This window comes from Somniosus microcephalus, chromosome 2 (assembly GCF_052327205.1).
Source record: "Somniosus microcephalus isolate GS21.2 chromosome 2, FLI_Smic_1.0, whole genome shotgun sequence".
NCBI classification, from domain to species: Eukaryota; Metazoa; Chordata; class Chondrichthyes; order Squaliformes; family Somniosidae; genus Somniosus; species Somniosus microcephalus.
This window is the reverse complement of record NC_140988.1, coordinates 129446936-129471067: the sequence shown is the minus strand read 5'-3', so window position 1 is coordinate 129471067 and position 24132 is coordinate 129446936. Positions and strand designations below refer to the sequence as shown.

Below are 24132 nucleotides of genomic sequence, written 5' to 3'. Positions count from 1 at the left end.
GGGGCTTGTAATAAGGGAACAGCTATAATCATGGGGGATTTAAACTTTCATATTGACTGGACTAATCAAATTGGGCATGGCAGCCTTGAGGAAGAGTTCATAGAGTGTATTAGGGACGGGTTCCTTGAGCAGTATGTAACTGAACCAACCAGGGGGCAGGCAATCTTAGATCTGGTCCTGTGTAATGAGACAGGATTAATAAAAAATGTCCTAGTAAAGGATCCCCTTGGAATGAGTGACCATAATGTGGTTGAATTCCAAATTCAGTTTGAGGGTGAGAGAGTTGGATCTCAAACCAGCATACTGAGCTTAAATAAAGGAGACTATGAAGGTATGAGAGTAGAATTGACTAAAGTGGACTGGGAAAACAGATTAAAGTGTAAAACGGTACAAGAGCAGTGGTCTACATTCAAGGAGATATTTCACATCTTTCAAGATAAATATATTCCACTGAGGAAAAAGGGGAGTAAAAGAAAAGACAGCCATCCGTGGCTTAGTAAAGTAATAAAGGATAGTATCCGACTGAAAACAAGGGCATATAAAGTAGCCAAATCTAGTGGGAGGATAGAAGATTGGGAAGCATTTAAAAGCCAGCAAACAATAACTAAAAGATTAATTAAGAAAGGGAAGATAGATTATGAAAGTAAACTAGCAAAAAATATAAAAACAGATAGCAAGAGTTTCTACAGCTATATAAAAAGAAAAAGGGTGGCTAAAGTGAACGTTGGTCCCTTAGAGGATGGGACCGGGAAACTAGTGGTGGGGAACATGGAGATGGCAAAGACGCTGAACAAATATTTTGTATCAGTCTTTACAGTAAAGGACACTAAATATATCCCAACACTGGACAAACAGGGGGCAATGGGGGGGGAGGAGCTAAAGACAATTAAAATCACTAAGGAGATGGTACTCAGTAAAATAATGGGACTTAAGGCGGATAAATCCCCCGGACCTGATGGCCTACATCCTAGGGTCTTGAGAGAAGTGGCGGTAGGGATTGTGGATGCATTGGTGATTATTTTCCAGAACTCCCTGGACTCAGGAAAGGTCCCGGCAGATTGGAAAACTGCTAATGTAACACCCTTATTTAAGAAGGGAAGTAGACAAAAAGCTGGAAACTATAGACCAGTTAGCCTAACATCTGTGGTTGGCAAAATGTTGGAGTCTATTATTAAGGAAACAGTAACAGAGCATTTGGATAAACATAATTTAATAGGACAGTCAGCATGGTTTTATGAAGGGGAAGTCATGTTTGACAAATTTGCTCGAATTCTTTGAGGATGTAACATACAAGGTGGATAAAGGGGAACCAGTGGATGTAGTGTATTTGGACTTCCAAAAGGCATTTGACAAGGTTCCACACAAAAGATTACTGATCAAGATAAGAAATCACGGGATTGGGGGTAATATACTGGCATGGGTGGAAGATTGGCTACCTAACAGAAAACAAAGAGTTGGGATAAATGGTTCATTCTCGGGCTGGCAATCAGTAACTAGTGGTGTTCTGCAGGGGTCAGTGCTGGGACCCCAACACTTTACAATCTATATTAACGATTTGGAGGAAGGGACCGAGTGCAACATATCCAAGTTTGCCGACGATACAAAGATGAGAGGGAAAGCAGTGAGTGAGGAGGACATAAAAAAACCTGCAAAAGGACATAGACAGGTTAAGTGAGTGGGCAGAGATTTGGCAGATGCTATATAATGTTGGAAAGTGTGAGGTTATGCACTTTGGCAGAAAAAATCAAAGAGCAAGTTATTATCTAAATGGAGAGAAACTGTAAAGTGCAACAGTACAAAGGGATCTGGGGGTCCTGGTGCATGAAACACAAAAAGTTAGTATGCAGGTGCAGCAGGTGATCAGGAAGGCCAATGGAATCTTGGCTTTTATTGCAAGGGGGATGGAGTATAAAAACAGGGAAGTCTTGCTGCAGTTATACAGGGTATTGGTGAGGCCACACCTGGAATATTGCGTGCAGTTTTGGTTTCCATATTTAAGAAAAGATATACTTGCTCTCGAGGCGGTTCAGAGAAGGTTCACTCGGTTGATTCCGGAGATGAGGGGGTTGACGTATGAGGAAAGGTTGAGTAGGTTGGTACTCTACTCATTGGAGTTCAGAAGAATGAGAGGCAATCTTATCGAAACATATAAGATTGTGAGGGGGCTTGATCGGGTGGATGCGGTGAGGATGTTTCCACTGATGGGTGAGACTAGAACTAGGGGACATAATCTTAGAATAAGGGGCTGCCCTTTCAAAACTGAGATGAGGAGAAACTTCTTCACTCAGAGGGTAGTAAATCTATGGAATTTGCTACCCCAGAGAGCTGTGGAAGCTGCAACATTAAATAAATTTAAAATGGAGATAGACAGTTTCCTAGCTGATAAGGGAATTAGGGGTTACGGGGAGAGGGCAGGGAAGTGGATGTGAGTCTAGATTCGGATCAGCCATGATCCTATTGAATGGCGGAGCAGGCCCGAGGGGCCGTATGGCCTCCTCCTGCTCCTACTTCTTATGTGTGCCCTGTGTGTGTTATAACTTGTATTATAGTTTTATATTAAATTTTGCTTCTGCTAACATTCCTTCTGCTTGATGCTAAGTGGGTTACATAGTTAATATGTTTTTTTATTCATTCTCTGGATATGGGTGTTGCTAGCAAGTCCAGCATTTATTGCTCAGGCTGATAAAATCATTGCCCTTGAAATTCTTATAAAAGTTCATTGCATTAACTAAAATGGGTATTCCTTCATTATCACTGGAACAATAACCTCGAATCCCCTACCGAACACCATTGTGGGAGCACCATCACCATAAGCACTGTAGCAGTTCAAGGAGAATGCCCGCCATCACCCTCTCAAGGCAACTAGCGATGGGCAGTGATGAAGCCTTGCCAGCATCGCACATATCCCAAGAACTATTTTTTTTTTAAGTGTCATAATTCTCAATGCATCTAGCTCAATGAAATTACAAAAAATCTTGCAGGTCTAATAGCTCAATCTTCATTTGCAATGGACATTGTACCCTAGATTTTCCAATTGGCACTGTTTTAATCCATTCAAAATATGGGGTTGATATGCTTTATCAGAGTCAATATAGTGGTAATTTAGTATTGTGCTATGTGCTCTGAAAAACGAGCTATTTTACTATAGCTATGAGCCTAGATTTCCATATTAGTGTTATTTTAATGGCAGCAATAATCCCTTATTTTGAATAGGTTAAAACAATGCCAATTGGAAAATCTAGTGTACAATATCCATTTCAAATGGAAGTAAGCTACTAGACCTGAAAGATTTTTTGGTAATTGCATTTTTTTTTGTCCCTCTGCCATCTCTCCCTCTGCCCCCAACACCTTCCCAAATGTCTTCCTTAGTCGCGAGGATGATCCAGAGATCAACTCCCAATCTCTGCTGATGTTCTATAGCTACCAGAATATTATGGCTGGGATCCCAGTTTCTCGTTCTTTGTATGAAAACAGCTTAACTTGTGCTCTAGACCTCTTCAGACCAACACAGTTCAGACTGGAAACTCGGCATGTGGGAAATTACAAGTCTGAGTCTATCTTTTACTTTCATGGAATTCCGACATATTTTGCCTCAGAACTCAATTTTTTGTTTAAAATTTCATTTTCTAGTCTCTTCTTTCTAACCTCAGGTTAAACCATTGCACCCAATCTATACCCTCAAAAATGGGACAGTCCTGCTTTATGATCAACTGAGCAGGAAGCTTGAATTGGAAAAGGACATCTCTCTTCCACAATCAATCTGTCTGACACTGATGAAATTAGAATTCGCACACCAACACTATATTCTTATAAAGTTGCCCAATGGTAACACTTTTTCACCTCCCATTGTTGGCCTTTAACTTGTGTTGTGTCTGTGTGTTGATAGAGACACTGAAGACAGGAGTTGGTTTCATAGGTGTTTACTAAACAATGTCTGGAGGGGAACAAACTGATACAACACAATATACAGGCTTATATAGCCCGAGTGGCCATTACCGGCATTACAGTACACATGGGGCTCTTAAAGGCACATACACTACAATTCCTCCCCTTTTAGCCAACCAGTACATAATATTTTAAGTAATTATTAATTACATGTTACAAGAAAAATAATCTGCACATTGCTGCAGTTAATTAATTATAAGTCAGTCTCTCTGGAGGCTTCCTGACTCGGTCCGGATAACGCCTCGGTGGTGTAGTAGTTTCTGGTGGTGTAGTAGGTTCTTTTGGCAAGGCTGATTCGGCTTGAATGCCAGTGTCGGGTTCATCGGGTTCCAGTATCACCGGATTGGAGGTAGATATGGGTATCTCTACTTCGTCGTTAGGCGTATAGAGTTGTGGTGTAGGTTGTCCCTTTTTGGATGACTCTATGATTTGGTCAGCATGGCGCCTTATTATGCTTTCTCCGATGTCCACGGTATACATCAGCGGTCCTAGTCGTGTGCATAATTCCAGGCTGCCATTTCTCGGTACGGTAGTCCCGGGCCAAAACTTGTTGACCTATCTGGAAGGTTCTAGTTGGCCTTTCATTCATGCCTTGAAATTGCCGGTTCTCCATGTCCCTTCTGATGTTGGGCTTGATCAAATCCAGCCGGCATCTTAGGCTTCTATTGAAGAACATCATGGCGGGAGTTTGGTTTGTAACCATATGTGTTGCATTCCTGTATGCGAACAAGAAGTTATCCACCTTGTGCTGAAGTTTTATGTCTTCATTACCCATGGCCTTTATGGCCTTCTTGAAGGTCTGGACAAACCTTTCAGCCAATCCATTGGTGGCGGGATGGTATGGGGCGGGCGTGTAGTGCTTAACCCCATTGTTTTTTAAGAACTTCCTGAATTCTTCGGACACAAATTGCAGTCCATTATCAGAACAGATCTGTTCCGGCAGCCCATTCCTGGCAAATATGGTCCTTAATACTGTGATGGTTTTTTCTGTGGTGGTGGAGGACATCTTTATTACCTCCGGCCACTTGGAGTGTGCATCAACCGCGATTAAGAACATTGAGTCCATAAATGGACCAGCAAAGTCGATGTGTACCCTTTGCCAGGGAGATGAGGGCCACTCCCATGGATGTAGAGGGGCTTGTGGTGGAGCGTTTTGGACCATCTGGCATCCTAGGCAGCTCTTGGTCATTTCTTCGATGTCTCCATCGATACCTGGCCACCATACAAACGCCCTGGCTAGGTTCTTCATTTTCACTCCACCCAGATGCCCCTCGTGAAGCTCCTTTAGCACTTTATCCTGGAGTTTGGGTGGAATCACCACTCTGGATCCACACATCAAGGTTCCTCGGCACACTGACAGCTGTTCTCTTCTTTGCGAGAATGCTGGCAACAGTGGTTCGCCATGTGCTGGCCATCCCTTCACTGTTAAATCGTAGACTCGTGAGAGAGTCGGGTCATTTCTAGTTTCCCTTTCAATGGCAGAATTTGTTACTGGTAGACATTCGACTATGGTAGAGTGGAAAATCTCCACTGGGTCTACGGTAGGTGCTTCTTCTACCGTTGGTAACGGTAGGCGCGATAACCCGTCAGCATTCCCATGCTGTTTTGATCCTTTGTATTCTATGTTGTATTGGTGTGCCCCTAGAAAAAGGGACCACCTCTGTAGCCTTTGCGCTGTCATAATGGGAACACCCTTTTTAGGGTTGAATATGGAGATGAGGGGTTGATGGTCAGTCAACAAGGTAAATTTTTGTCCGTGTAGGTAATGGTTCAATTTCTTCACTCCCCATACCAGGCTAAGTGCTTCCCTGTCGATTTGGGCATAGTTACGCTCAGCTGAGTTCAATGAGCGTGACGCAAAAGCTATCGGCCGTTCCCAGCCATCAGGGAATTTATGCGATAATACTGCTCCTACGCCGTAAGGGGATGCATCGCACGCCAGTCTGATTGGTAGTGATGGGTTGTAATGAGCCAAAACTACTTTGGACGTGATTAAGTCTTTGCATTTATGGAAGGCACATTTACAGTCTTCGCTCCATTTCCAAATTACTCCTGTTTGTAGCAGTTCATTAAGAGGGTGTAGAAGAGTTGATAAGTTCGGTAAAAATTTATGATAGTAATTTATTAATCCCAGGAACGACCTTAATTGTGAAACATTTTCAGGTGCTGGGGCTTTTATGACCGCTTCAATTTTTTCAGGTGACTTATGCAACCCTTCCTTATTAATTATGTGACCACAATATGATATTTGATTTTGGAAAAATTTGCACTTGGAGCGATTTGTTCGTAGGCCCCGTTCTCTCAGCCTAGTGAGCACCTGCTCCAAATTGGCAAGGTGCTCGTTGTCGTTTTCTCCTGTTACAAGGATGTCGTCTAGGTAGCATTGAGTCCCCGGAATCCCTTGCAGGACTTGCTCCATAGATCTTTGCCAGATAGCTGGAGCGGATGCTACTCCGAAAACCAGTCGATTGTACTGGTACAGACCTTTGTGTGTATTTATCGTGAGATATCTTTTAGAGGCCTCTTCAACCTCCATCTGTAGATATTCCTGTACCAAGTCAATTTTGGTGAAACGTTTCCCTCCGGATAGTGAGGCGAAAATATCTTCTATCCTCGGAAGAGGATACTGTACCGTGTGAAGGACCGGGTTTACAGTTACCTTGAAGTCTCCACAGATGCGAATTTTTCTCTGTTCTTCAGATTTATCATTATTCAATGCTTTCTTCATGACTGGAATGATGGGTGTTGCCCACTCGCTCCAATCTATTTTGGATAATACGCCTGCCTTTTCACTTCCACTTTTATTGAGGCGGTGATGCCTTTCAAGGTTCCTAGTTTCTCCTGAAACACTTCTTTGGCGTTGGCCAAGATGTCTTTTAATCGTTCAGGTATGACGTCATCATCGTTTTTTTTCTTACTGGTCACCGTCAGTGCCTGAATGGAGTGCCAGTCTAAACGTATTTTCCTGATCCATTCACGTCCCACCATCTTGTAGAATGTATAAATACAACTTTTGTATTTCCTTGCCGTTGTATACAACAGGCACCCTTATTTTTCCTTTGGGGTATACTTTCTGCCCCGTATATGTTTTCAAGATAATGGATGTGTCTTTTAAAGGTATATGCGGAAATAGCCGCTCGTAATCCCGTCGATTTATGACGGTCAGAGCTGATCCTGTATCTAGCTCCATTTTAACTGGGGACCCTGCTATCGTGAGGGTAACCCAAATGGTCTGGTAATCATCTTTGGCAATTACATTATGTAATTTGAGACAGCTTAGTCTCTTGTTTTCGGAGTCGTTATCGCTCTTCTGGTCTTCGGAGCTACTGTCCGTCATCATTTGTACCTTTCTGTACTTTTCTTTATTGATTTTTTTTTCCTGTCTGTGGATTTTTTTTGTCCAGATCGGCATACCCGTGCAATGTGTCCCATCTTTCCGCATTGCCTGCATGCTTTGTCCTTGAACCAGCAGTCCCTCTGGTCATGGGTGGATCTGCCGCAGCGATAACATCTCTCTCAACCCTGTGTCATTTCATGGGTGCCGAAGTCCTGTGTCTTTTGTTGTATCTCTGCAGCTCCTCTTGCGGCTGCTTCGTATGATACAGCCATACTGAAAGTCTTGTCCAGTGTTAAATCTTTTTCAGAAAGCAGCCTTTTCTGTGTTCCTTCACTTAAGAGACCGCAGACGAATTTGTCTCGAAGATAATCTGCTAGTCCTGCCCCGAATTGGCAGTGTTTTGATAGCTTCCTTAATTCGGCGAGGTAATCAGCGTTACTTTCATTCTTGTGTTGATTTCTCTTGAAGAATTTGAATCGTTCCGCTATCAGCAGTGATGTTGAGTTTAAGTGCTCCTGTAGGGTATCAACAATTTCTTTAAAATTCTTGTCCTTTGGTTTGGCTGGAGTGATTAAATTTCGTAACAGCCCGTATGTCTTTGCGCCCATTAGATTTAGCAGTACTGAAGCTTTTTTTTCATCTATTCCATTTGCGGTGCAATATACCTCCACTCTTTCCACATATGTGGTCCAATCCTCTATCTCGTTATCAAAAGCATCAATATTGACAGACTTAGGCATCCTAGAAATAAAATGGCGCTTCCCGCGCTTTTCTTTCTTTTCTGCAGAAAAGATATGGCGCTTCCCGCGCTTCCCCGCCGCTGCTGCCGATGACAACGCTGTTTCCCGCGGTTTCCGTTCTTTTTATTTATTTATTTACAGTTGGAGACTCGTTCCCGCCGGACTCTCTCTCTAGGTCTGAACGCCGACCTGCTTGCAGCGCCGGCCATCTCCCGAGTGCTCCCTCCCCATCTGTTACTGCTTGCCTCCGCTTTCGCTGCTTGGCCCAGCTGTAGAGCCAGCCGCTGGAGCCCCAGCCCGACGCCCAGGAAGGATTATTGTAGTACCTGCCACCAGCTTGGCTAGCTGGTGAAACCACAGCTTTTTCTTTTTCTTGATTTTTCTTCAACTTTGGACGCCAGAGGAATCGATGTCCTTGAGGTGCTGCCGAATTGCAGGTAAGTCCGTTTCCAATTCGTCGCCACTGTTGTGTCTGTGTGTTGATAGAGACACTGAAGACAGGAGTTGGTTTCATAGGTGTTTACTAAACAAAGTCTGGAGGGGAACTGTAGTGTATGTGCCTTTAAGAGCCCCATGTGTACTGTAATGCCGGTAATTGCCACTCGGGCTATATAAGCCTGTATATTGTGTTGTATCAGTTAGTTACCCTCCAGACTTTGTTTAGTAAACACCTATGAAACCAACTCCTGTCTTCGGTGTCTCTATCAACACACAGACACAACAGGAACTAACTGATACAACACAATATACAGGCTTATATAGCCCGAGTGGCCATTACCGGCATTACAGTACACATGGGGCCCTTAAAGGCACATACACTACAACTTGCTTTATCAATTGAGAGGTGGTTAAGAAAATGATTGAATTTGGAATTTACAGTAATCATTTTAAAGACTGATCTGAAAAATTCAACTAACATCTGATTCCTAATATTTCTATCTCACTGATCCTTGAAAGGAGTTATCTAGTCATATACCCTCTAATTGCTGCATACATAACTTTACATCTTTCTTGCTGCTACCTGTAATCTGCCTTTTTAATTACCCTCTTCTAATACTCATTTGAGTTACTGCAATGAACGAACGCTTCTAAGAATCCCAGTCTTCCCTGCCATTTGTTTCCTTGTACCTTTTAAATCGTTCAGTATTTAGGTTAATGTTGACCACCTATTCACCCACAAGGATCTTGGTCTTGCTACATTTCTTCTGCTAATACATTTCCATTCCACAACCATTAAAATTTTCTTAATTTTTATATTTTCTAATGCTTCACTTTCTAGTTTGATTTCCAACCTAATCACCCTTGGAACTCTTCCATTGTCTTTGCAATTTGTTCTTCTAAAATCTAGCATGATCTCATTATAGTTTGTGGCCTCTATCAATGGTTCACAAACTTTTTTGGTTGAAGGACCCCTTTTCAAATCAATTAGTACTCACTGAATCTCCCCCCCCCCCCCCCCCCCCAGCCAATCTAAAATATAATACAATATAAAACTCATTATATGAAAGTGCTACATGTAAAGTGTGTTTTATTAATGCTTTTAAGAAAACAGGTATTTACTTACAGATATCAGTGAGCTGGGTGTCCCTGCCTCTCACTGCAGAATCTGTCTATCCTTGGCGTGATGTTTGACAATTTATTTAAAGCTGCGCCTGCTGTTCACTTTGCTACTTGTTATATTAATTTTAAGTACTGTCCTAAAAACTACTGCTCATCTATACATTTTAATTACGAACCTTTTTAAAAAATATATAATTTGAAGTTAGCAAAAGCCTCAATTTTAGTTCAAAGCTGAAGAGCTAAAGAAGTGAAATTAATAAGAGCTCAAGTCGTTTAAAAAAAAAAACTCCCAAAACATACAGCTGCTTGAGTGATTGGGATCGTCTGCTTCACATCCGTCCACCGACATCCACATCTAACAAACTTGTTCTTTTCGCTGTCACGGTGTTCCCAGCAACTCGCCCTTGGTTGAACTTTAAAACTTACCGACTCCCAACAAAACTTTTCTATTATTCAGCCACCCTTCACCGCATTACCAGCCAGCCAACCTCCGCTCTCCTCCCACAGACACCAATGAGGTCATTGGAAGGAACCTGAATGTGAACACTCTGGTCTCGCCTCCTCCACAATCCTTTGGTTCATTTTTACAGTCTACAATTTTTCAGAGATTTTCTCCAACGAATAAGAGGTCAATGTTTTGCGGACCCCCTGGAATGTCGCCGTGGACCCCAGTTTGAGAACCACTGCTCTGAGCTGGTCCATGTTTTGCACGAGTCCTGTGACAGTGAACCCTCAGTGTGTGTGACCTCCTCTGAGGAGTCGTCTTTGTCCTCCTGGAGCACCTCCTCTGGAACACTTGATGGACCCGTGGGAGATTAAAGACATGAATTCGAACTGTCATGCTAAGAATGTTCCAAATGAACATTATGCACATGATCATCTTTCACTGGCTCCTGACATCAAGTCACCATGAGTGACTGTTGTATTTCATGTGGCTGTGTGATATTTAGTTCTGTCACCAGGTAGCTGGGAGGCCCCCATCTCTCCATCTCCGATGGCCATGCATGCCGATACTCTGCTTATCTCCAGTGCAGCCTCCTCTGCAGCTGAGATGGATGGAGGACCAATTCTGGTTCTCTTACTCTCCCAGGTGTTCTGTGCTTCTCCTGCAAGGAGGGGAAAAAAGAGACCTATGAGTGAGAGTAATGGAATGTGTTGAATGGATGGTTGGAGGGTGACTGAGGGCGAGGCATGATATTGCATTAAGATGAGGATGCGTGTCAGTGGTGGATGGACAGGTAGGGATGTACCTGCAAGGAAAGTTGGTGTGAGGACTGATGTGCAGGAGTAGGCGTGAGAAGGTTGGCGTGATAGCAGGATGTAGTTGAATATGCCAGTTGTACTCACCTTCCCTGCCCTCATTAGGTTATTAAAGCGCTTCCAGCACTATATCCAGGAGCGTGGCGCCATACACCTGCTGCTCACCTCCTGAGCTATCTCCAGTCACTTGGTCTCACTGGTAGGCTTGTTCCTTCCATCAGTAGGGAACAGTATGTCCCTGCGGGTCCTTACACACCACAGCATCAGCTCTAGACAGGCATCAAAAGCACAGCGAAGCTTTGGAATGTTGTGACTTCATCAATCCAGATCATTGCTCTGTTTCCCACACCTCCACAATCTTTCAACTGTCACCTTTGCAGTGTCCCTTTTAAATAATGGTGTTGAAATCAACTCATGCAAGTCGTCATCGCGTCCACTCTCGCTAATTGGTTGGGAAACCCGGAACCAAGTGGCTGGGCTAAAAAGCCACTGTGAGATGTGCTGCACTGACTTCTGGGTTTCCTGTGTACAACTGGCTCTCCACCACCCCCACCCTTTCCCCAGACACTAAAATCATAAGACAAGCCATGCTTTATTCTCAACGTTTCAAAGTCATCCTGTTTATCTTGGAAACTTAGTTGCACCAAGATACAAAGAAGTTCGACTATTAACCCTTAACTTCCCAAGATGATCAACATATAACTCTCCAGGATGTCCAACAGATGCATTATCACTTTTGAAAATTACCTTGCTTAGAATTCGATCTCCATAGAGTTTTGCTGTGCGTCTGCTTACAACCGGTTTGCTGGGTTGTTGAATGAATTGCAAGAACAATGAATTTGTTTTCATAGAGTCATAGAATGATACAACACAGAAGGAGGCCATTCAGCCCATCGTGCCTGTGCTGCCTCTTTGGCAAAGTTATCCAATTAGTCCCACTCCCCTGCTCTTTCCCCAAAGCACTGTAATTTATTTTTCTTTCAAGTATTTATCCAATTCTCTTTTAAATGTTATTATTGAATCTGCTTCCACCACCCCCCAGGCAGTACATTATAGATCACCACAACTCATTGTGTTTTAAAAAAAACTCATGTCACCTCTAGTTCTTTTGCCAATCATCTTAAATTTGTGTCCTCTGGTTACTGACCCTTCTGCCACTGGAAACAGTTTCACTCTACTTACTCTACCAAAACCATTCATGATTTTGAACACCTCTATTAAGTCTCTTAGCCTTATCTGCTCGAAGAAGAACAACCCCAGCTTCTCCAGACTCTTCACATAACTGAAGTCCCTCATCCATGCCACCATTCTATTAAATCTCTTCTGCGCCCTCTCTGAGGCCTTTACATCTTTCCTAATGTGTGATACCCAGAATTGAACACAATACTCCAGCTGGGGCCTAACCAGTGTTTTATAAAGGTTTAGCATCACTTGCTTGCTTTTGTACTCTCTCTCTTAATAAAGCCAAGGATCACATATGCTTTTTTTAACAGCCTTCTCAACTTGTCCTGCTATTTTCAAAGATTTATGTACATACACCCCAGATCTCTCTCTTCCTGCACTCCTTTTAAAATTGTGCCATTTATTTCATATTGCCTCTCCTCATTCTTCCTACCAAAATGTGTCAATTCACACTTCTCTGTGTTAAATTTCATCTGCGATGTGTCTGCCCATTTCACCAGTCTGTCTATATCCTCCTGAAGTCTGTAACTATCCTCATTGTTTACCACATTTCTGAGTTTTGTGTCATCTGCAGACTTTGAAATTATGCCCTGTACACCAAAATCCAGATCATTAATGGCCCAGAAATTCCAGTCGGGGGCTTCCCGCGGGTGCAAGCCTCCGACCTGTACTTATCTTGCGCGCCGGCCGTTGAGCTGTGGGCCCCCGTGGAATTGTGATCCTGGGCCTCCTCCAACTGCCGGCGCACAGTGCTTGCGTATCCCAGGGGCGCAGTTAGTTCGATGCGTCCCCTGGGATCACGTAGGCCATGGAGAGCCAATGGTAGCAGGGAATTCTTCATTCATAAGTTTGACAGGAAGATCTGTCAAACCTATAAATACAGTAAACCCCAAAACATCACTAAAACCTCAAATAATTTTTTTTTTTTATCGCATTTTTAAAATAAACAATAAATTACATGAAATAGCTATTTTAAACAATAATTTTAATTTCTGGAAAAAAAATTACATTTTCTAACGGGGCTAAAAATAAACTTACCTTTCTTTAAAGTATTTAAAAATAATAAACCTATGGAAAAAATGTTTTAATTTTAATTAATTCACCACTTACCTTTTTAAAAGCCGGTCTTGCGACTGCTTTTTACATGTCTAACTTCTGGAGACTTACCTTCCCGGAGAAACCTGGAAAAAAAGCGTAAGTTCAATGCGCACGCGCTGCCTCTCCCGCACACGCATTCCACCTCTTAACCCCTTCTTTCAGGGGAACGGAAGTGCCGGTTTCCCGCGCATGCGCAGTGCATGCACAAAACCAGCACTTTCGTTGGGCCTACGCGTGAGTACCCCATGTGTACTCACGCATTGGGACCCGAATTTCTGGGCCAATATATGTCAAAAAGAGCAGTGGTCCTAATACCAACCACTGGGGAACACCGCTGTATACCTCCCTCCAGTCTGAGAAACAACCATTCACTAGTCCCTGCTTGCTGTCCCTTAGCCAATTTTGTATCCCTTTAATCCCATGGGCTTTAATTTTGCTAACAAGTCTTTTATGTGGTATCTCATCAAACACCTTTTGAAAGTCCATATACATATCAACCCTCTCCGTTACTTCATCAAAGAACTCAATTAAGTTAGTCAACACAATCTGCTTTCAACAAATCCATACTGACATCCATTTATTAGCTATACTTTTCCAAATGCCAATTAATTTTATCCCAGATTATTGTCTTTAAACGTTTCCCCAGCACCAATGTGAGGCTGACAGGCCTGTAATTGTCAGGTTTATCCCCCTCCCCTTTTTTAAACAGGGGTGTAAACACTTGCTATTCTCCAATACTCTGGCACCACTCCGATATCCAAGGAGGATTGGAAATTATGGCTAGAGCCTCCGCAATTTCCACCCTTACTTCCCTCAGTAACGTAGGATGCATCCCATCCGGACCGGGTGACTTTTCTACTTTGAGGGCTGCCAACCTATTTATCTTTCTATCTATTTTTATCCTATCCAATATCTCTACAGCCTCCTCCTTTACTGCTACATTGGCAGCATCTTCTTCTCTAGTGAAAACAGATGCAATGTACTCATTTAGTACCCCAGCCCTCTGCTTCCACAAGACCTTTTTGGTCCCTAATCAGCCCCTACCTTTCCTTTGACTACCCTTTTACTATTTGTGTTCATAAAAGATTTTTGGGTTCCCTTTTATGTTAGCCACTAGTCTATTCTCATACTCTTCCTTTGCCCCTCTTCTGTTTCTTTTAGATCTCCTTTGTATTTTCTATATTCAGCTCGTCTCTCCTGTATTATGTGTCAAGCCTCCATTTTCTGTCTCATTTTAAACTCTATGGGGGGAAAATTCGGTATCGCCCCATTTGGGGCGCCGTTGTCGGCCGTGCACAAAGTTCAGCGTCTGGCGCTAATTACCGCCTCCGACAGCAAACTTGGCTTTTATCGCCCCTGGAGGTGATTGGAGTGCTGATTGGGCCTTGGTGAGACCACACCTTGAGTAGTGTGTGCAGTTTTGGTCGCCTTATTTGAGGAAGGATGTTCTTGCCATGGAAGGAGTTCAGCGAAGATTCACTAGGCTGATACCTGGGACGGCAGGAATGACGTATGAGGAGAGATTGGGTCGATTGGGCTTGTACTCGCTGGAGTTTAGAAGAATGAGTGGATCTCATTGAAACTTATAAAATTCTGACAGGACTGGACAGACTAGATGCAGGAAGGATGTTCCCGATGGTCGGGGAGTCCAGAACCAGGGGTCACAGTCTAAGGATAAGGGGTAGGTCATTTAGGACAGAAATGAGGAGGAATTTCTTCACCCAGAGAGTGGTGAACCTGTGGAATTCTCTACCACAGAAGGCAGTAGAGGCCAATACATTAAATATATTCAAGAAGGAGTTAGATATATTTCTTAAGGCTAAAGGGATGAAGGGATGAAGGGGTATGGGGAGAAAGCAGGGACAGGGTACTGAATTTGGATGATCAGCCATGATCGCATTGAATGGCGGAGCAGGCTCGAGGGGCCGAATGGCCTACTCCTGCTCCTATCTTCTATGTTTCTATGTAAATCAGGCGCTTCACACCTGCCTTAAGGCGCAAACGCCGAGGAGTGAGGCATTACCTCAGAGTGCTGGCGAAGCAAGGAAGGGCAAATCAAAATAAACCTGCAAAGTGCTGCTCAGTACTCAAAACTCCTTCACACAGCGTCGAATCTCTCCAGAAGAGTCTCTTTCTCTCTCTCTCAATGCATGGTGCAAAAATGTCACCGACAAAAAGAGGCAGGAAGCTGTCGCCTTTAAATAGCACTCCCCTAGTCCCTTTCTGACAGCATAATGCTCCCCTCAACCTGTCGTTGCTAGCGGCAGGCGGTAAGGCAGGGGGCGCCACTCAATATCGGGTCCAGGGCGCTAACGGGGCGTTGTGCACTCGAATGACGTCACAATCTGCCGGCGCAGGAGATCGTGGTGGAAGTGTTTAGCGCCGCCGCAAAATGTCTAGTTAATTTTGCGAGCGGCACAAACATCGCCGCGCCCAGGCGCTAGTTGCTTTGCACCCCAATTGGCGCCCTCTTAAGGCGCTAACGGGAGGCGCAAGCAACTGAATTTTTCCCCCTATATCTTTAGCCATCCAGGGAGCTCAAGCTTTTAATGCCCTTTTCCCCTCATGGAACTGTATCTGCTCTACCTGAACCATCTCCTCTTTGAAGACCTCCCATTGTTCAATTACTGTTTTGCCTTCCAATTTTTGATTCCAATCTACCTGGGCCAGATCCCTTTTCAACTCACTGAAGTTAGCCCTCTTCTAGTTTTACACTTGATTGTACCGTGTCCTTTTCCATAACACTTCTAAACCTGATATTATAATCACTGTTCCCCAAATGCTTTCCCACTGAAACATGCTCCACTTGCCCCACTTCACGCCCCAGAACTAGATCCAGCAATGCCTCCTTCCTCTTTGGGCTGGAAACACACTGATCAAGAAGGTTCTCTTGTGCACATTTCGGGAATCCTCCCCCTCTTTGCCGTTTACATTGTTACTATCCCAGTCTATAATAGGATAATTGAAGTCCCCCATTATCACTACTCTGTAGTTCTTGCATCTTTCTGTAATTTACCTGCAAATTTGCTCCTCTCTGCTTCCCACTGTTTGGTGGCCTGTAGTATACACCCAGCAGTGTAATAGCTACTCTATTCCTTAATTCTAACTAAATAGGTTCTGTCTTTGGCCCCTCAACTACATCACCCTTCTCCAGTGCTATAATAGTTTTTGATCAATACTGCCACTCCCCTCTTTTTTTTTACCTTCCCTATATTTCCTGAATACCTTGTAGCCAGGAATAATAAGTTCCCAATTGTAGTGTATGTACCCGTCTACCCTTAAGGAAATTATTGTATGTAACCGTTCACCTTTAAGGGAACTACTTTAAGTGTGGCACTACTTGTTTGGCTTCTGTATACTGTAATACCGACAGTGACCACACCAGTATATAAGTGTTGTGACAGAATAACTGGGGCAGATTCGCCCGGACCTTCGAATAGTAAAGACCTGTTTGTTGTTATTTCTGAAGTCTGTGTATTTATTAACTGCACAACCCACAGACTTTACACCAATCCTCCCCTTCTTTGAGCCAGGTCTCTGTTATTGCTACTATGTCGTAGTTCCCATGTGGCGACTTGTGCCTGCAGCTCACTAACCTTTTTCATCATGCTACGTGTATTTATGTACATGTACTCCAAACCCATCTTAGACTGTCTTGCATTTGCCCCCTATCTGATCCCTCCCTATTTCTGAACTATTCACTTTATTTGCCTCTCCCAGTCCTCTGTGCACCTTGTTTCTCCTCTCTAATGTTTTATCCTGGTGCCTATCTCCCTGCCAGATTAATTAAAACCCTCCCCGCAGCACTAGTTAACCTTCCCACAAGGGCGTTGGTCCCAACTCTGTTGAGGTGTAACCTGTCCACCTTGAACAGGTCCCATTGCCCCAGGAATCTGAAGTCCTCCCTCCTGCATCATTTCTCCAGCCATGCATTAACCTGTTTTATCCTACTTTTCCTATACTCACTAGTAAGTGGCACTGGGTGTAATCCAGAGATTACTACATTTTGAGGTCCTGTCCTTTAATTTCCTCCCGAGCTCCTGAAACTCTGACTGCAGGACCTCGACTCTTTCCCTTCTTATGTCATTGGCTCCCACATGGACGACGATTTCTGGCTGTCCCCTTCGCCCTCTATAATGTTCTGCACCCTCGAAGTGATGTCCTTTATCCTAGCACCAGCGAGGCAACACGCCATGTGGGACTCACATCGACCTGTCTGTCCCCCTGACTATCGAATCCCCTATGACCACTGCATTTCTGCACTTTGCTGTGCCCCCTTGTGCAGTCATTTCCCCCACAGTGCCGTGGAAGTACTCGAGACTGCACTCTGCTAAGGTGTCGTCACCCTCACTGGTACTCAGCACTGAAAACCGGTTTGAGTGTGTGACACTCCCGGAGGATTTCTTCACCGACTGCCTCTTCCTACCCTGCTCGATGGCCACCCACTTATTATTCTCCTGAGCTCTTTGTAGCTGCGAGGTGACTACCTCCTGGAAATTCTCAGCCTCCCATATGACCTGCAGTGACTCCAGCCCTGAGCTCGAGTTCGAGGAACTGAACGTGCTTCCTGCACACATGGTTATCCAGGATATATGGAGCATTCTCGAGTTCCCACAGGGCACAGGAATTTCAGGCAACAGGTCTCAGTTGTCCCATCATGTTGCTTAAAGGTCTATCTACTTATGTTATGTTTTTATTTTTGTATCCCCTTACTCCTATTTATTATTTAATTATTTATGTGTGCCAGATTTTTATTACATGCAATTTGTATCCCTTTAATGTTGGCATCCTCCACTAGTTAATTTTAATTCTATCCCTTTAGATCTAATTAATTACTCTGATTATTTATATATTTACTGTTTAAATTGGTTTAAATGACTTAGCACCTCCTTCCCCTCTGCACCAAATTCTCACTCTCCTCAAATTCCCGTTGCCACTCTGTTTAGCAGATACTCCCAGCTCTGTGTACAAACATGCATTTTGAGTAATACTTTTCAGAATTTTTTATAGGCTTAGCTTTTATCCAAATTTGACCCTGTTAACATCAAACTTTAATCACTTTCTCATCTTGTGGTTTTCAGGTTCAAGTAACCATGTTGAAATGTTTGCATAATTATGACCATAATTGATTAAGGCTAATAGCTATAATTTATCTTGTGTAACATTATCCATCTTGCTGTTTTAATTTTCTATCATTTTCTGCCAAACTACTTCATCATACAGCTGCTCAGCTGTAACAATGTGTTAGAAATGCAAATAAAAACCCAAGGGGTCAATTTGCTTTCAACAAAGAGGAAAGTGGTTTCAAAAATAAAACAATTTTCTTAAAAATAGTTTGCAGCATTTGTAGAATTACATTTAAAAGGGTAGATTGGCACATTGGAGTGGTACTAATATGATGTAGATTTTCCTTTGTGATTTCCTTATTAGAACTGGATCATCTGGAGATATTGTCGAGCAGAGTCTTTGTATTTTCCTTCTAGATAGGGAGGGGCTATTCTTCCAAATCTCCTCGCAACAACATTATTAGAGACCTTGAATCAGGCAGCATGCTTATTCTCTTTTATAAATGATATTTGGTGCAGGCGAAACTTGATTGGCAGAAGCTTCTTTATTTTGTAATTTTATATAATAATCATGATAGTTGAATTATTTCAATCAATTTAAATGCCAAACAATAGAGTTTTTCAGTTTTATGAAAAACCTTAAAATACGATGCAGGTAACTGTCAGTCACATTTACATTCTATAATCGGACAGTTTAATTTAATAAAAGAGTTAGTGTATATGTCTTTAACAATGCTTTTATTCAGCTTCAGGGAGTTGTTGTCAGTCAACCTTTATTATTCTAATTCAACCTATACTGCCAGTGTACTGATGAAATGACATCTTTGCAGTGCTATTAAGTGGGTGACTTTACTGGCTTGCTAGGTTTCCTGTCATTCTTGCTTCCCTATGGGAATTGATATTTATATTCTAGTCCAAAATTAGCATCTCCTGTGGTCTCAGAAAAAGAGCTCAGGTGTTGCTATTTTTATAGCAAGTACTGATTCTGTCATTAGAATGTCTTGAAAATTAGTCCAGTCTTTGATTTGTTTATGCAGCAATGGATGAACGGGCATATTTCTGGAGAAGCATAAATATTTTGCTCTCTATATTCAACTTAAACATCAGAGCAAACTTTCTTGTCAGCCGTGGCTCAGTGGTAGCACTCTCGTCTCTGAGTCAGAAGGTTGTGGGTTCAAATACTACTCCAGAGACTTGAGCACATAACCTCGGCTGACACTTCAGTGCAGCATTGAGGGAGTGCTGCACTGTCTGAGGTGCCGTCTTTCGGATGAGATATTAAACCGAGGCCCCCCCTTGCCCTCTTAGGTGGACGTAAACGGTCCCATGGCACTATTTATGAAGAAGAGCAGGGGAGTTCTCCCTGGTGGCCTGGCCAATACTCAACCCTCAACCAACACCGAAACCAGATTATCTGGTCATTATCACGTTGCTGTTTGTGGGACCTTGCTGTGTGCAGATTGGCTGTAAAGTGCTTTGGGACAGCCTGAAGATGTAAAGGGTGCTATATAAATGTAAGTCTTTCTTTTGTATTGATTAATTGGGCAGAAGAGCATTCTGTACTGGCATCTGAACAGGAAATACAACTTATTAAAGCTTTCAATTAATGCCTCAACAGCAATGTTAATCTTTAACTGAATTGATTTTATGATTTTTGCTTTGTTTCATAATTTCATTCTTTGACCTTTTTCTCCTTCTCAATCTTTGCACGTCCAAGCACAGCCTGCATAAAGGAATGTAACACAGGGAGGTTGTATTCCATTCATTCATATCACTCTTCCTCCTTCTCTACTACATCATCTTGCTGGTCTCCATCCTCGTTATGTCCCAGCAGTCGCTCCTGCTGTCACTGTATCCTAAAGATTCTGGTCACACTCTACCTTTTCACCTTTATTTGTTCATATGTTGTGTTTCTTTCCATCAATTCAGTGACCAAGTGTTCAGAAAATGCAAACGCCAACCAAAATGCACACTCAAAGAGTCAGTTGCGTGAGTCCGAGCCCTCACAGACCATACCTTCCTCTGTTCAGTGTAAGTCAAGAGAACAACGGTCCAAGTGGTCCCAGAGATGACTGATTTGGGGCATCAGCCAACAATAAAAACCAACAAAATTTTACAAAGCATTGACATTACTTTGGCTGTAACAATAGCCATGCCCTAGGGATCCATTTTGATTTCTGTCCCTTTGTTTATATATTTTTTTGTGATGGTGTGCTTTTGCATAATAGTGTTAACCATGCTATTGTGCTTCATCGTACTTTTCATTTAAAGTTTTGAATCTGAGTGATGAGAATACAGTTGTATGATCCGAAAATACTTTTTCATTGTTGCCTCCTAAGGAAAATATATAGAGGGAAGAGACATTCTGTATTTACCCTGTCAGTTCCCTTCATTATTTTAATCCCATTAATCAGATCACCGCTTAAATTCACCTCCAGGAAACGTAACCTAAGTTTGCCCTGTCTCTTATCACAACTCCGTGCCTTCATCCCAGGTATAATTTTAGTGAACCGTCATTGGGCTTTCTCCAAGGCCAGTATATCCTTCCCTAACACAATGTTACTAATTAGGTCTGACTAGTGTTATTTATAATTACAGGACCAGTTCCTTGCTTTTATAGCCTATGCCTTTTGTGATGAAGGCCGGCATGCCATTAGCCTTTTGATCATTTTAAGAACATAGGAATTGCTAGACAAAAATAGACAACGATCCCCCTGGTTCGCCTTCTACCATCCTGGTTGTGGTGTATGTAACCGTTCCACCTTTAAGAGAACTATTTTAAGAGATGCACTACTTTATCTTGGCTGCTGTATACTGTAATACCGGTGGTGACCACACCGGTATATAAGTGCTGTGTAATGATTTATTGGGCAGTTCAGCCTGACCTCCGACTAGTAAAGACCTGTTGAATTTACTCTTGTGGTCTGTGTGCAGTGATTCTTATTAACAATAACTAGAACACACAGACTTAACAGTGGCGACGATGACGATCTTACCCTGCGGCAGAGATATATCCAAGGCAGTTTAACGGGCGTCGAGAAGAGGCATCCGCCCTCATCATCCTGCTGAGAAAAGACTCGGGTCTGAAGAGCAAGGAAGAATCCTGACACGAAGCCTTCCATCAGCAACAGGCAGTGATCATCCCTTCTATCACGGTGGTGGGTAAGCCGATCAGCGACGAGCAGCAAGTCGGCCACGTTGGCTGTGAAGTAGGGGAGGGAAAAACGGAGGATATAAGGGCGGAGAACTCTACCACGGCCGGGGAAAAGAGCCGGACAGAAGTCGGGGCCAGAGGCGCTGAGACTGGGGCAGCGTAAGGCACGGGAGCCGCGGTGAATGCAAACGCAGCCGGTGTAAAAGATCGGGCTGCAAGCAGGCTGGGAGACGCAACAGCGTCGAGAGAGAGCTCGACCGCGACCGGGGAAAAAGGCCGGGCAGCTACCGAGGCCGCGAGGCGCGGGATAAAATAAAAAATAAAAAAACGCGGAGAACTCAGCCGCAGCCGGGGGAAAGGACCGGACTGCAAGAGGGGCTGGGAGGCACGATTTGAGAACCACTGGGGAGGGCGAACGCAGCAATACGGCAATCGCCATTACAGCCAGCGGGGGAGAAAGGCAAGCGCGGGAAACCGCCATTTTGGAAAAAAAAAAAAAAAATTCTTTTTGTTTCTCAAGAAGATTGCGAGGATGCCTAAGCGTGGTAACATCAACGATTTCGATCCCGATGTTGAAGATTGGGCCACGTATGTAGAACGCATAGAGATTTATTGTAAGGCAAATAAAATATCAGATGAAGATAAAGCACTAACCTTACTAAACTCAATGGGTGCAAAGACATACGGGCTATTGAAGCATCTTCTATCACCAGCTAAACCAGCGGATCAGGCTTTCGCTAATATTGTTGCTGTCCTGAGAAATCATTTGAACCCCACACCGCTGATGTTAGCGGAACGATTTAAATTTTATGCGAGAACGCAACTGAAAGAGGAAAGCAACGCGGAGTATTTAATTGAACTGCGTAAGCTAGCGAAATACTGTCAGTTTGGGGAAAGACTGACAGAGGCACTGAGAGACAAATTCGTGTGTGGATTGTCGAAAGAAGGAACACAAAAGCGGCTGCTTGAAGAGAATGATCTTACACTTGATAAGGCTGTCACTATTGCAGCATCGCACAAAGCCGCAGCGAGAGGCACTGCGGAAATGCAGCTGAAGGCAGCGGTACTCAGCGTAGATCAAATGGCTTTGGGTACAGCGAAATGTTATCATTGTGGAAAGACAACACACGATCAGAACCAATGCTGGTTTAAAAATCAGGAATGTAGAAAATGTGGCAAGCTTGGTCACATAGCTAAAGTATGCCGGTCAGGAAAGAAGACCAGCAACAAAAAGTCACCGCAGGAAAAGTGCAGAAAGGTACATAAGGTGGCTGAGAAGAGTTCGGATGAACAGAATTCGGATTCAGACTCCCAACAGCAAGGAACTGGGTAGTCTGAGAATTCACAATGTGCCTAAGGAAGCTGACCTACAAACTATCTGGGTCACACTTCAGATAGCAGGAGTCCAAGTGAAGATGGAATTGGACACCGGATCGGCGTTGACGGTCATGAATAAGCAAGATTACAAAAGGTTATTCACACATATTCCCCTACGGGATACGGAGATAGTATTGCAGACATACACGGGGCAAAGAGTATACCCCATCGGAAAGATAAAAGTCAAGGTGGTACACAAGGGCAAAGAACACCAAGGAATGGACTTATATGTACTACCTGAGGGAGGTCCACCACTTCTGGGACGGGAGTGGATCAGGAAAATAAATATGGACTGGCACTCCCTAAAAGCAATAACGGTAGATTCCGGAAAAAAAGATGTCAAACCTGAACGATTGTCCAGAATATTGGATGAGGTTAAAGAGGTGTTCCAACAGGGACTGGGAACACTGAGAGGAATTACGGCAAAAATCAAGATTGCAGAACATGCAAACCCAAAATTTTTCAAAGCCAGACCGGTACCTTATGCGATACGACCTGCTGTGGAAGCTGAGCTGGAAGGGCTAGAACGTTCAGGAGTACTGTCTAAGGTGGACTGGAGTGAGTGGGCCACGCCCATTGTTCTCGTCATGAAGCGTTCATCGAGTAACAAGCCAGGGGGACCGGGGAAGGTCCGCATCTGTGGAGACTTCAAGATCACGGTTAATCCGGTGCTTCACACGGTGCAATATCCGCTTCCGCGGATTGAGGATATCTTTGCTTCATTGTCTGGCGGGAAACACTTCACCAAGATAGACCTGGCGCAAGCGTACTTACAGATGGAAGTTGAGGAAGAGTCGCGCCAGTATCTCTCAATCAACACGCACAGAGGCTTGTATCGATATAATAGACTGGTTTTTGGAGTGGCTTCGGCTCCAGCAATTTGGCAGAGGGCCATGGAGCAGGTATTACAGGGAATTCCAAGCACTCAATGTTACTTGGACGATATCCTGATTACAGGAGATGACGATGAGGAACACCTTGCAAATTTGAAACTGGTGCTCACCAGATTGAAGGAATATGGACTTCGAGTTAATCGCCAGAAATGTGAGTTCTTTCAGAAACGGATCTCGTACTGTGGTCATGTCATTGACCAGGAGGGGCTGCACAAGTCACCTGACAAGATCGAAGCTGTTGTGAAGGCTCCCGCTCCGGAAAATGTATCCCAGTTGAGGTCGTTCCTAGGGTTGATTAACTATTACCATAAGTTTCTGCCAAATCTATCCACGGTGCTGCACCCGCTGAACGCTCTTTTGCAGAAAGAAGCACCATGGAAGTGGAGTGAGGACTGTAAGAAGGCCTTTCGCAAAAGCAAGGCATTGATCACCTCAGAGGAAGTGTTGGCTCACTTCAACCCAACGCTACCTATTCGTTTAGCTTGTGATGCTTCTCCTTATGGTATTGGAGCAGTACTCT

The 24132-nt window shown here is 43.6% G+C and overlaps 1 protein-coding gene across 46 annotated transcripts in view; it reads left to right on the top strand.

The window, feature by feature from the left end:
• The window catches only part of LOC147122949 (calcium/calmodulin-dependent protein kinase type II subunit delta), a 508322-nt gene that overhangs the window by 460416 nt on the left and 23774 nt on the right, over positions 1-24132 (top strand). For 14 of the 46 annotated variants that reach the window (XM_085962275.1, XM_085962278.1, XM_085962273.1 and 11 more), the window contains one exon: positions 20118-20219. The exons of the other annotated variants lie outside the window; for them this stretch is intronic. In XM_085962275.1, the coding sequence (XP_085818401.1) occupies positions 20118-20219 (102 nt within the window). The remainder of the gene's footprint in view (positions 1-20117; positions 20220-24132) is intronic. 46 annotated transcript variants of the gene reach the window in all.